Below are 13,935 nucleotides of genomic sequence, written 5' to 3' on the forward strand. Positions count from 1 at the left end.
TCTTGTATGTATGTTCACGATTGTTTCCTAAGATTGGAGTACTAGAAATGGAATTACTGAATCAAAGGAACTGCACATTATTTAGGCTTTTGCTGTGTAAATGCCCCTTGCCCTCTATCAGTACTTCTACTTCTGTTTAAGAGCTCAAGTTCGTCTGAGTGCGGTGGCTCACACCTGTAATCCCAGCACTTTGGGAGGCCAAGGCGGGCAGATCACCCTGAGGTCAGGAGTTTGAGCCCAGCCTGGCCAACATGGCGAAACCGAAATTACAAAACTTAGGCAGGCATGGTGGCATGTGCCTGTAATCCCAGCTACTTGGGAGCTGAGGCAGGAGAATCGTTTGAACCCAGGAGGTGGAGGCTGCAATGAGCCAAGATTGTACCACTGCACTCCAGCAAGACAGAGCAAGACTCTGTCTCAAAAAAAAAAAAAAAAAAAAAAGGAATTCCAGTTCAAAAGGGGAGAATTTGCTTAGCAAGGGAGGTGATGATCTGTATTAACTAGGATTAGAGTTCACTGTGATAGCAGAAAGCACTGAACAACAGTGGTTTAACCAGAATGGAAGAGTATTTCTCTGCCATGAAATAGAAGTCCAAAGTCAGTGAGTACAGGGCAAATTGGCAGCTTTGCCCTCTACCTTCCTCAGTGTGGCTTCTACCTCATGATTCAATATGGCTGTCCAAGATCCAGCCATCCCATCAATATTCCAGCCAACAGGAAAGAGCAAAGAAGAATAGATAACACTTCCACTTACATTCCATTGGCCAAATTATATGGCTACATATAACTGCAAGGGAGACTGGGAGACAATCATCTATTCTAGATGACCAGAGAATGTACAGTAGTTCTAGTACTGAGGAAGAAGGGAAGAACAGATTTGGGGAGACAACTAGTTGCCTCTGCCATGAGGTTAGCTCATACTCTAATGGTTCCTGAAAACAAAAATGAGTAAAGCATCCTCAGGAGACTGTCCACAGGGCATAATCTAGACCATTCCAGAGAGCCAGGATGCAGGTACAAACAGGGAGGCGGTTCAGAAGAAATAGACTGATCTCTGGAACTGATCCCTGGGCAGAGACATCAAGACTCCATGGAGAGCCCACTTCCCTGCCTGTTTTCTGCTGTTCAGATGTAGGGAGTGGTTCTTGACTATTTGGCTTCCCCAGAAGCTCCCCTATCCCCCAACTTACCTTCAGCAGATCACCCTCCTCCTAGTTCACCTGTCCCCAACTCACCTGCCCTCAGGTCACCTGTCCCTCCAACTCACCTGTTCTCCATCTCATCTTCCTCCCAGCTCTCCCGTCCCCCAAATCACCAGCTCCTGATTCACTTGTCCTCCAGCTTACCTGTTCCCCAGCTCATCTTCCCCCCAGTTCCCCTGTCCCCCAGCTCACCTGCCTGCACTCAGTTCACCTGTCCCCCAGCTCATCTTTCTCCTAGCTCTCCTGTCCCCTAGCTCACCTGTGCCCCAGCTCTCCTATCCCCCAACTTCCCTGACCCCCAGCTCACCTCCCTCTTAGTTCCTCTGTCCCCCGCTCATCTGTCCCCAGTTTACCTGTCCCCCTTAGCTCACCTAACTGCCCTGTCCCTGCAGAGCTGGCTCCTCATGGACCCCATTGGCCTCCAGCTGGGCACCAAGAACCTGTGGAGCTCGCTGGTGAGGCTGCTCAGCAAAGACACAGAATGGCTGAACTCCAAGATGAAGTTCTTCCTCCCCAACACAGACCTGGATTCCAGGAATGAGGCCTCAGATCCTGAACAGAGAATCATCCTGCAACTCAGAAAACTGTATGTCGAAGGTCTGGCCACCTGGCAGTCTTTCATCCACTGTGTGTGCATGGAGCTGGTGGTGCCTCTGGACCTGGAGGTGCTGCTGCTGAGTACTTGGGGCTGTGAGGACGGTAAGGGCAGGTGTGAGAGATGCAAAGCAGCTGGGCCAGTGCCCATGCCATGGGGAGCTGTGGGTGGGGGTGCCAGGGACCCACCTGAGTCACAGAGAGGGTGCAGCCAAGCCAGGATCTCAATTCTGCATTTCTGGGAGCTTCCCAAAAAAATTCCCTAATGCCCCCAAATCTGCTGGGGCCTGGAGGACCCCTCCTTCCTCCTGGCTTCACTCGAATTGCTCAGGGAGATAGAATGCAAGAACAGAAAGGACTCAGGGACCGCTTCCAGCCACAAAATCCCACATAGCCCAGAATGCCCAAGAGATTGCTTTTCCTTTCCTTTTTTGGTTGGTTGTTTTTTATTGTTGTTCTTGTTGGATTTTTGTTTGTGTTTGTGTTTGTTTGTTTTTGAGACAAGCTCTGTTGCCTAGGCTGGAGTGCAGCAGTACAATCATAGCTCACTACAGCATCTAACTCCTGGACTCAGGCAATCCTCCCACTTCAGCCTCCCAAGTAGCTGGGACTACAATGGAACTATGAGTGCATACCACCCACATTAGGCTAATTTTTAATTTTTTTTTTTTTTTTTAAGATAGGGTTTCACCATATTGGTCAGGCTGGTCTCGAACTCCTGACCTCAGGTAATCCACCCACCTCAGTCTCCCAAAGTGCTGGGATTACAGGCGTGAGCCACCGCGCCCGGCTAATTTTTAATTTTTATCTAGAGACAGGACATCACTATGCTGCCCAGGCTGGTCTTGAACTCCTGGCCTTAAGTGATCCTCCTCTCTTGGCCTCCCAAGTGCCGAGATCACAGATGTGAGTCACTGCACCCGGCTAGAGGTTTGTTTGTTAGTTTCAGAAGCAGTCACAGGGAGTGCTTTCTGCCCTCAACTGATAGGTAGTCAGGTTAACTCTGTTCAGTTCCATGGGCACTTCTTGGGCCCCTTCTGTTTGCACAGCACTGAGGGGAAACACAAGGCATTGAGGGGCAACAGCATCCTTGGAGAGAAAATGGGAACTCACTTAAGAACTCTACGTCAAGGCAACTTCCAGGCAGAGTGTGGGAAATGCGGGGGGCGGGGTGGGGGGGGGGGACACGTGCACACATATTCAGATACACACAGTGCATATACATGTGGGCATATGCATAAACCCATATACACATGCATGCAAGTGTGCACACATGCATAGCACATGCACACCTGTGCACACACATGCATATACACACATTTCTGCCCACCACTGCCTTCAAAGCTCACCACCACCTTTTCTCCACAACAGATAACTGAGTGTTCATTTTATTTCTCCTTTGCTGGGTACCCACCCTGTGGGATGAGCCTGAGTCAAGTACAAGGCCAGAGCTGGTCCCCAGCATCCCATGACAGCCCCATAGCACATTATACTCTCCCCTCTCTTGCAGGGCTCACCAGCCAGCTGGGAGCTGAAGAGAAAAGCCGACGTGAATCTCAGCTCCATCATGGTGAGGACTGGAGTTGCAGGGGCAGGAAGGGTGTGGTGAGCACTGTTAAGTCCCCACCTCCAAGCTGGAGGAGGCTGGTGGTGGCTGGTCACAGCCATTTCTCATAGGCCATGCTCCTCATTGTCCTTGACCCATTTGCAAGTGTGTCAAGCCCCTAACTGTGTCTCCCAGCCCCATCTCCTCCTGCTGTGACTTTCAAGGCTTTAGCTTATCCCATTACCAATTCTCAAGGGTCTAACCTGAGCCCCTCAGGAAGCCTGTTCTCACTCTCCTGCCCCAACCCTCATGGATTCATCTCTCAGACCCAAAGTGTCAGGCTTCACAGGGAAACTCTAACCACCCCCTCCCCATTTGTACACCTTGGACTTGACACTCACCCACAGCTGCTGTCTTCACTCACGGAGCCTTTGACTGATTTTCTGAAGGAGCTCAGAAGGTCCAGTGATTACCGACCACCTACTGATTCATGGGTCACACTTTAGTCTCAGCACCTGGATTTCTATAGAGGCACTGACTTTAATTATCACTGCATGGCACTAATGCTAATGGAAAACCCACCCTGCCATCCCAGCTCCCCAGTGAATCAAAACTACCCAAGTCCCTGGTTCAACAGGCCCACCTTACTGAGCTGGAATCATTGTCTCATGGCTATGACCAGATCTGATTGATATTTGGCCAGTGAGTCCCTTTTTAGTGTAGAATTTATTAAGATATTGAAGTACTCTTGAACTGGGCCCAGCTCCCTGCTCCAGGCTATTCTGACTGGTCACTAGTGCTTAGCTGTAGGAAAACCCTCCTTGATTTCTTAAACTTATTCCCTGAGTCCGCTTTCCTTTCTCCCTCCCCTCCTTTGTCAGTCCCCTTCCTTCTTGTTTTCCTTCTTCCTTTTTCAAACTCTTCCAGAAAGGTATTAGAGTGATTCTTGAAAATCCATGCAATGAGACAAGACTCAGCCATTTCTCATAGGCCATGCTCCTCACCTGTCCCTGATCCATTTGCAAGACTCCCTATTAAGGGAAGTGAGGAAGTGTGGGTGATAAGAAATTGGGATGATAAGGCACTAATACAGGAGGGAGGTTGCAGGCCTGGCCAAACTCACTGGAAACTTGACTTTTATGACCAGTGGTGGCTTCTATAGAGCTTGATCCTTCCCTGATGGACAGACAGGCACTTAGTACTTGGGGCTGAGTGATTCTGGGGGCTGCTGGCTGTCAGCCCTGCTCCCTGCATCCTGGATTGTGAGATTGCCAGGCCCAGAACATTCACCTTCCAATGGGGAGCCTAGAAGTCCCCTCTGCAAATAGAAGCTGCGTCAACATGACACAGCCTCTGCCTGCTGCCTGCATTTCCAGTACCTGCATGTGGGTGTACTTGACTGTCTGTGGACTGGAGCTCCCCAAAGTTCTGGGTAGCCCCTCAGCTCAGATCCCCAGACCCTGCTCCTCCACCACTTCCTTTGCTCTTTCAGGCCTCAAGCGCCCCCATCAGAGCTGTGGGTCCTCACCCTGCCGGAAGCAGTGCAGGAAGCAGCAGCTAGGTGGGTACCAGTGTGGGGAGGAAGCTGAACAGAGAGATGGGGTTGCCTGGGGGCCAGGACTTGGACCCTGTACCCTGTCCCCAGCCAACAGCCTCCAGAGGCCCAGTGACTCTCATCTCACAAGCTTCCAGGAGAGAAGGACTGGAGGTCCTGCACAGGCAGAGGCCGGGTCGGCAGTGAAGGGTCTCCCCCATTTGGCTGCATGGGGCTTCCCTAGAGACGGCTCTGCTGAAGGAGCTGGAAGCACCATACAGGTCTCAGCTTCACCATCCGGGCTCTTCCAGGGACACCCTATGTCCTCAGTGTTGAAGGATACCCTGGGAGACCAGTTTGGGCATGAGTGGGGATGGGGAGGGGTGGGGAGGCCTGGGAGAAGCACCCAAGGCAGAGGCCCTGCGGGCCCATGGGGAGACATGGAGCTGCTTGGGGCAGGCCAGGCCAGTGAGAGAAGAGAGGAGACTTCTCTCATTCTTCACCAGTTCTCAGAATGGTCCTCCTTCTCCACCAGTTGTCCTGCTAACTGGAGCCCTCTCTGCCCCCCACTGCCACCAACCATGGCTATAACCAGGGGGTTCACATCCACTCAGAATAGGCCACTACCTTGGCCTCCCCCCCTAAACGGGCTGTTCCCACAAAAGTAGCCCCAGCCCTTTCCCTGGGTCACCTGAGACCTCTCAATGACCCAGGAATTAAAAGGTTAGTGTCTGGCCAGGCACAGTGGCTCACACCTGTAATCCCAGCACTTTGGGAGGCCGAGGTGGGCGGATCACCTGCGGTCAGGAGTTTGAGACCAGCCTGACCAACATGGAGAAACCCCATCTCTAATAAAAATACAAAATTAGTTGGGCATGTTGGCATATTCCTGTAATCCCAGCTACTTGTGAGGCTGAGGCAAGAGAATCGCTTGAACCCAGGAGGCGGAGGTTGCGGTGAGCCGAGATCATACCATTGCACTCCAGCCTGGGTAACAAGAGCAAAACTCTGTCTCAGAAAATAAATAAATAAATACATACATACATACATACATACATGGTTAATATCTGGCACCGTAGGGGCCCAGCTCCCACAGTTCTGATTGGTAGTGCCTAGGCCCACAGGTTGTTAGAACTCACCCTTGGGCATTGTGGAACTGAAATATTGGGAAGGAGCACTGGGGACCCAGATATCACAGGAAGAGGTTGTTTCAATAAGATGTTGCAAAGGGGCCAGGCATGGTGGCTCACACCTGTAATCCCAGCACTTTAGCAGGCTGAGGCAGGTGGATCACTTGAGCCCAGGAGTTCGCTACCAGCCTGGCCAACATGACCAAACCTTGTCTGCACTAAAAATACAAAAATTAGCCTGGGTGTGGCGGTATGCACTTGCAGTCCCAGCTGCTCAGGAGGCTGGGGCAGAAGGCTCACTTGAGACCAGGAGTTTGAGGCTGCAGTGAGCTAGGATCGTGCCATTGCACTCCAGCCTGGGCAACGGTATGAGACTCTGTCTCTGGGGAAAAAAAGAAAAAAAAATATGTTGCAAAGGAGGTGCCCTATTTCCCTCTCCACATCTTACTGAACTCTTACACCATGTGTACTATTGCAGAATGGATAGAACCATGACCCACACTTCCCCATTCCCACCTGCCTGTTTAAATAGCTACCGAAGAGCCTGTGCTTCTTTAGAACTGATTCCTTCTGGAAGTCTGGGTGGCACAGAACTCCCTATGGTGCTCTTGATACCCTCACCCTCACCCCCCAGACATACACAGCTGGGGCTAGAGGCTACCAACAGCCCAATACTGGGCCAAGAGGACATGAGCAGAGGGCCAAGGGGTCCTGTCCTCATGCCATGTCCCTGCCCCTTGCAGAGTTGGCCAAGAAGTACCTGCAGCTCCTGCGGACCTCTGCCCTGCAGCGCTATGGGAGCCGAATCCCTGGGTCAGGGCAGCCCCACGCCTTCCGCCAGGCCTATGTCCCTCCAATCCTGCGCCGGGCCACAGCGACCTTAGACACTCAGGGGGGAGTCATTATGGGGAACCCCAGGGTGGAAGATGGCACTGACGTGAGCATCTCAGACCTCTTCAACACCAGGACTAACAAGGGCCCGAAGGTGACCATACTCTTGGGGAAGGCTGGCATGGGCAAGACCACGCTGGCCCACCGCCTCTGCCAGAAGTGGGCAGAGGGCCATCTGGACTGTTTCCAGGCCCTGTTCCTTTTTGAATTCCGCCAGCTCAATCTGATCACAAGGTTCCTGACGCTGCCCCAGCTCCTTTTTGATCTGTGCCTGAGCCCTGAGTCAGACCCCGATGCTGTCTTCCAGTACCTGAAGGAGAATGCTGACCAAGTCCTGCTGATTTTTGATGGGCTAGATGAGGCCCTTCAGCCCTGCTCCAGCATGGATCCTGAGGATCCTGATGGTCCAGGCCCTGTTCTCACCCTCTTCTCCGGTCTCTGCCATGGGACCCTCCTGCCTGGCTGCTGGGTGTTGGCCACCTCCCGTCCAGGGAAGCTGCCTGCCTGCCTGCCCACAGAGGCAGCTGTGGTCCACATGTTGGGCTTTGATGGACCTCGGGTGGAGGAATATGTAAATTGCTTCTTCAGCACCCAGCCATCGCGGGAGGGGGCCCTGGGGGAGTTACAGACAAATGGACGTCTTCGGAGCCTATGTGCGGTGCCTGCACTGTGCCAAGTTGCCTGCCTCTGCCTCCACCATCTGCTCCCTGACCATGCCCCAGGCCAGTCTGCAGCCCTCCTGTCCACCATGACTCAACTCTATATGCAGATGGTGATGGCCCTCAGCCCCCGTGGGCACTTGCCCACCACGTCCCTGTTGGGCCTGGGGGAGGTGGCCCTGAGGAACCTGGAGACAGGGAAGGTTACCTTCTATGCAAGAGACATCCCTCCACCCCTGATGGCCTTTGGGGCCACCCACAGTCTGCTGACCTCCTTCTGGATCTGCACAGACCCTGGGCACCAGCAGACAGGCTATGCTTTCACCCACTTCAGCCTGCAGGAGTTTTTAGCTGCCCTGCACCTGATGGCCAGCCCCAAGGTGGACGAAGACTTACTCACCCAGCATGTTACCCTCAATTCCCGCTGGGTACTGCGGACTGGACCGAAAGCTAAACCGGACCTCTCAGACCACCTCCCTACCTTCCTGGCAGGCCTGGCATCCTGCACCTGCCGTCCCTTCCTTAGCCACCTGGCACAGCGTGGTGAGGACTGGGTGGGCACCAAGCAGGCTGTTGTCATGCAGGCATTGAAGAAGTTGGCCACCCGCAAGCTCACAGGGCCAAAGGTGGTAGAGCTGTTACACTGTGTGGATGAGACACAGGAGCCTGAGCTGGCCAGTCTCACTGCACAAAGCCTGCCCTGTCAACTGCCCTTCCATAATTTCCCACTGACCTACACTGACCTGGCTGTCCTGACCAACATCCTAGAGCATAGGGAGGCCCCCATCCACCTGGATTTTGAGGGCTGTACCCTGGAGCCCCACTGCCCTGAGGCTCTGGTAGGCTGTGGGCAGATAGAGAATCTCAGGTGAGTAAGAGCAGAGGAGAACCGGGGAGGGGATTGGGCTTTTGGGAGAGCAAAGGTCAACCGGTCTAGCAGACCTCTGCCAAGGGTACTGGATAAGAACCTTGGATACTAGAACAGAATGGCCTGCAATGCAAGAGAGGAAGCTCCATGCCTTGACAGGACCTCTGGAGCCCAAATGGATCCTCCTCTTGTCTGTGGTTTCTGGACCCTCAGTCTCTCTCTGTCAATCATGGGCTGAAGCCTCAGATCCAGGCTGTGTTGACAGAGGCTATTGGACTTTGGGCATGTGTATGCAGCACACACATGCACACTGTCTAGGCCAAAGTTTCTTCATTCCTAAAATGAATCTGTGACAATAGCTGACTCACATGGTCATTGAGAGAATGAGATGGGATAATGTATGAAAAACACTCTGTAGCACTGTGCCTGGCACAGAGCAAAGGCTCAGTGTGCATATTAGCTAGAGAAAAGGCTAGGCTGCAGTAACAGAGGAACCTCCTCCCCAAATATAGTAGCTTAAATAATGTAGAATTTTATTTCTCTCTCATGGAAGAGTTGGAGGTAAGTGGTCCAGGTCAGTGGAATGGCTCAGCTCCACACAGGTGTGCAGGGATCCAGGTCCCTCCCATTTTGCTCCATCATCCCCTTGGGCATCCTGTCTGCACAGTCAAAGCTGGGTCATGGGCATATTTGTGCTCTGTCTTGGGAACAGGGAAAGAGCATGGAGGAACATGCCAATTCATTAATGTTCAGTCCTGGAACTAGGACACATCCCTTCCACTCACATTCCATTGGTGAGAACATAGTCACCTGGCCACACTGAGCTGCAAGGGAGGCTGAGAAATGTGATCTCTGGCTGGGAAACCATGTTTCTCGTGATAGCTCAATTGCTGTAGATGAAGTGGAGAATGGGTTTTGGTGGACCATTAGAAGTATCTGCCATAATATGTATTTGTTACTGCTACTGTATTAATCCTCATCTGTCCAAGGGGGTGGCGATGACTTCTCAGCCCTGCCCAGCAGTGATCCTCTGAACTTTGCTTCTTCTCATACAGCTTTAAGAGCAGGAAATGTGGGGATGCCTTTGCAGAAGCCCTCTCCAGGAGCTTGCCGACAATGGGGAGGCTGAAGATGCTGGGGTGAGGCAGGCCTTGGAGCTGAGAAGGGTATTCAGCTGGGGATGCCTGGGACTCTCCTCCCTCTCCTTAATCCTAAACAAGGCAGATTCCTGGCCTCATCCTTTCCCCCTCCCCATTCCTCCCCACCATCTTTGCTTACTCTGTAGGTTAGTGGGAAGTAAGATCACTGCCCGAGGCATCAGCCACCTGGTGAAAGCTTTGCCCCTCTGTCCACAGCTGGAAGAAGTTAGGTGAGTGATCTTCAGGAGGGCTCACTGGCTGGGGAGATGAGTCACTGCCCAGGTCCCAGAGCCCCACTGGGGCCTGCCTGGGGCCTGCATGTTCTATCAGAGTCTGACCAGTAGTTTTTCAATGAGATTCAAAGAGGGAAGGCATCAGTCCAAGTACTCAGTAGGGCTGAGTCCAAACACAAGGTTCCCAGAGTTCCTAGAGCAAGGCTTCCATCATCTAATATTCTGGATCATCTTGGAGGAGCATGAGTGTTAAGGCTCCCTCCCTCTTTCCGTAATCCCAGGAGAAAGGATGGCAGTGTGTAGGCAGGGGTCAGGCACTGTGGGTACACATAACTACATGAAGCGCACACACACCTTCACATTTGTGCACACATGTCTATACTTGCACAGTTGCACAGAAGTGCACAGGCCTATGCAAGAACATGCCCACTCACAGGTGTGCACTTGCATGCAGCACACACATGCACACTTAGATGCATGTACACATTCAGATGCCAGCACACTCTAACTAATTAAGCTCATATGCACAAATATACTCCTGCCCTGTGTCTGGGACTGAGTGCCATGGGGAGGAATGGGACCAGAGACCCTCCTCACTGGCAGGACACTGCTAGTTTATATGGCACTTTTATAACATTTAGAGAAAGTACCCCTTCATCCATACAGATGCAGCCTGGCACTAAGGTTCAGGACTTGCTGAGTGAAGATAACAAGTTGGACCACAGTCCCTCTTGTCCCCTTAGCTAGGTATCTGTGAACAGTGATCAGGCAAAGGTTCGGAAGTATTAAACTTGTTGACACTTTTCTTTCCTGGCTATTGAGGGGGACTTTAATTTTGTCTCCCATCACCCACGAATGTTCTTAATAGCCCTTACTCCCCTCAGCTCATCTGTTCCCCAGCTAGGAACCCAGGCAGGGCTGGCTTGTGGGCACGTGGGGAAAGTGAGGTCAGAGAGGAATGTGCTTTGCTTTGGGCTCTGGGTGAGTCAGGGTCATAGCTGAGGCTGGAAGTGATGTCTCCAGCATCCCAGTCTAGACTTTGCTAATCACCTGGGGGCCTCAGGCACATCCCAGACGTAAGCGCTGGGAGCAGGGTGCTGGGTCTCATCCTTGTACCTCATGAAGAGGCTGTCAGTCTGACTTCTAGATTACTTGAGCCAGCAGGCAAAAACTTTCCCATGGGGACTGAATAAACACCGAAGTGAGACCAGCAGAGGGTCTTTCTTCCTAGCTGTGCCTGCTGGAATCCAGAAAGCAGGCCACCAGCTCTTTCTTGGTCTTATGTCTCCCACATGAGGGTGGCCATTCTGTCACCTGCCAGCTGGGGCTTGCAAGTGCCCCAACCCCAGGGCATTGGGACTGGGCCTTGGTCTCCTTGCAGTTTTCAGGACAACCAGCTCGATGATCAGGTGGTGCTGAACATCGTGGAGGTTCTCCCTTACCTGCCACGGCTCCGGAAGCTTGAGTAAGTGGTCTTTCCACTGCTCCTGTAGCCCAGTCCTCTCTATGCCTGAGTCACCCCACTCCCTTGCAAGGCAAGGAAGGTCGGGGCCCACGGAATAGGGGATTCCACTCCTGACACCTTTGCCACAATCATGCAGCCTGAGCGGCAACAGCATCTGTGTGACAACCCTACTCTGCTTGACAAAGGTGGCAGTCACGTGTCCTACAATCAGCATGCTGCAGGCCAGGTGAGCTGAAGGAAGGGGATCTTGGCCTTCAGGGCCTTGAGAAAAGGGGAGGGGAAAGTGGGATGGGAAATGGAGGAGGCCCCTCGTCTGCAAGATCAATCTTTGTGTGCCCTACTGTTTTACTCACAATTCTACCTTCACAACTCTACCTTCAGAACCTCGTTCAGGCTTGGCACCTGGTACTTGAGATACATTGCATTAATGGATGAATGAAAAGATGGATGGATGGATAGATGGATGGATGATTGGATTGATGGATTGATGGATAAATAGGTGGCTGAAAACATGGGGTGGATGAAAAGATGGATGGATGGATGGATAGCTGAAAAGATGGATAGGTGGATGAAAAGATGGATGGGTGGATGAAAAGATGGATGGATGGATGGCTGAAAAGATGGATAGACGGATGGCTGAAAAGATGGGTAGATGAAAAGATGGATGGATGGATGGATGGTTGGGTGGGTGGGTGGATGAAGGAATAAGTCAACAAGTCTAGGAAACAGGCATAGACGAAGGAATAATTAGCCATGTGTCGCTCTCCATGGTGCTGAACCAATATTGCCAGGTGGGATCATGGGGTGGGTTAGGTGTCATGTTTCTCAATTATAAAAATTTCTATTTAAAAAAAAATTCGAGGGCGGGCTCGGTGGCTCACGCCTGTAATCCCAGCACTTTGGGAGGCCGAGGCGGGTGGATCATGAGGTCAAGAGATCGAGACCATCCTGGTCAACATGGTGAAACCCCATCTCTACTAAAAATACAAAAAATTAGCTGGGCATGGTGGCGCGTGCCTGTAGTCCCAACTACTCAGGAGGCTGAGGCAGGAGAATTGCCTGAACCCAGGAGGCGGAGGTTGCGGTGAGCCGAGATTGTGCCATTGCACTCCAGCCTGGGTAACAAGAGCGAAACTCCGTCTCAAAAAAAAAAAAAAAAAAAAAAATTTGGCCAGGCATGGTGGCTCACACCTATAATTCCAGCACTTTGGGAGACCAAAGCGGGCAGATCACGAGGTCAAGAGATCAAGGCCATCCTGGCTAACGTGGTTAAACCCTGTCTCTACTAAAAATACAAAAATTAACTGGGCATGGTGGTGCACACCTATAGTCCCAGCTACTCGGGCAGTTGAGGCAGGAGAATTGCTTGAACCCGGGAGGCAGAAGTTGCACTAAGCCAAGATTGCGCCACTGCACTCCAGCCTGGCAACAGAGCGAGACTCCATCTAAAAAAAAAAAAATCAGCTGGGCTCAGTGACTCATGCCTGTAATTCAAACACTTTGGAAGGCCAAGACAAGAGGATTACTTGAGCTTAGGCATTTGAGACCAACCTGGGCAACATACTCTCTACAAAAAATGAACAAAATTAGTGGGACGTGGTGGTGCATTCCTGTATTTCCAGCTACTTGGGAGGCTGAAGTGGGAGGATTGCTTGAGCCCTGGAGGTTGAGGCTGTAGTGAGGTATGAACACACCACTGCACTACAGCCTGAGTAACAGAGTGAGATCTCTACCTCAAATTTAAAAAGAAAGGGAAAAAAAACCTCGCAGTATTCTTAATTTTTATTATATTTTTTGTGAAAATTGTTTCTCTGACTTTTTAAAACACTCTTTCAGGATTCATCAAGCAAAGACATAATCAGGATTTTATATGCCTGATTTGAAGCACTTTTGCCAGTTCTGTTATGTTTCTCTGTCAATTGTAAAATCAGCTTTATCTGGATGTTTGGACATTTGGGGCAGAAAAGGGTGTGCCTGTGGGGGGTGATGTGCTGGTTTCCAGTCCCGGGTTCATGGCTTGGTATCTGACCCTGCAGGAAGGCAGACCTCATCTTCTTTCTTTCCCCACCCACGGAGGCAACTGCAGAACTGCAAAGGTAAGAAGCCAAGAGGCGGTGGGTCTGGGCCTATCCTTAGAAGCAACTTGGGTTCAGGCAGTTGAGGGGAAAGGTGACCAAGAGACTAGGAAGAGCTGGAATATGGGGATTCTTCCTGCTACTGCTGCACTGAGGAATGAATTAATGCTTAGGTCGGCAAAGGATTTTTAACTTCCTCTGGCATGTCCAGACCACATCTGGCCCCTGTGGAAGGAAGCATCCCCAGAAGTCTCAGAGGAAGGCAGACCCTTGGGGAGGACACTGTTAGACTGGCATTACTAGATGGTGAAAACTCTGGGAAAACCCTTACAACTGAAAAAAGGAAGAGAGAGCAATTATGGTACCTATGTCTTAGGGTTGTTCTGAGAATTAAATGAGTGACTACACTTAAGGAGTTTAGAGCCCTGCTGGTATGTAGTAGGCACTCAAATGCTGGCCATTCCAGCTGTGCATGGATTCCAGCTTGGCCATCTTGGATGGGCCAAGAAAAGGAAGCTGCCCTTCCCTGAAAGATTATCCCAGCTGTCCTCCCTGACACTTGCTCTCCCTGGCCAAGACTCGAAGACAGATGGATGTAT

At 51.5% G+C, this 13,935-nt stretch overlaps 1 protein-coding gene across 9 annotated transcripts in view; it reads left to right on the forward strand.

The window, feature by feature from the left end:
• NLRC5 (NLR family CARD domain containing 5) overlaps nucleotides 1-13,935 on the forward strand; it is a 90,666-nt gene that overhangs the window by 24,263 nt on the left and 52,468 nt on the right. For 8 of the 9 annotated variants that reach the window (XM_064383090.1, XM_064383096.1, XM_064383094.1 and 5 more), the window contains 9 exons: nucleotides 1,595-1,901; nucleotides 3,307-3,366; nucleotides 4,835-4,903; nucleotides 6,750-8,424; nucleotides 9,480-9,563; nucleotides 9,710-9,793; nucleotides 11,178-11,261; nucleotides 11,398-11,487; nucleotides 13,298-13,357. In XM_064383090.1, coding sequence (XP_064239160.1) covers nucleotides 1,607-1,901; nucleotides 3,307-3,366; nucleotides 4,835-4,903; nucleotides 6,750-8,424; nucleotides 9,480-9,563; nucleotides 9,710-9,793; nucleotides 11,178-11,261; nucleotides 11,398-11,487; nucleotides 13,298-13,357 — 2,501 coding nt within the window. In that variant the 5' untranslated portion in view covers nucleotides 1,595-1,606. Of the gene's footprint in view, nucleotides 1-1,594; nucleotides 1,902-3,306; nucleotides 3,367-4,834; nucleotides 4,904-6,749; nucleotides 8,425-9,479; nucleotides 9,564-9,709; nucleotides 9,794-11,177; nucleotides 11,262-11,397; nucleotides 11,488-13,297; nucleotides 13,358-13,935 lie in introns of those variants that run through there. The other variant, XM_064383097.1, reaches the window with a different exon arrangement.

Source organism: Aotus nancymaae, unplaced genomic scaffold (assembly GCF_030222135.1).
Source record: "Aotus nancymaae isolate 86718 unplaced genomic scaffold, 86718_ANA_hifiasm-v0.15.2.pri h1tg000030l, whole genome shotgun sequence".
Taxonomy (NCBI): domain Eukaryota; kingdom Metazoa; phylum Chordata; class Mammalia; order Primates; family Aotidae; genus Aotus; species Aotus nancymaae.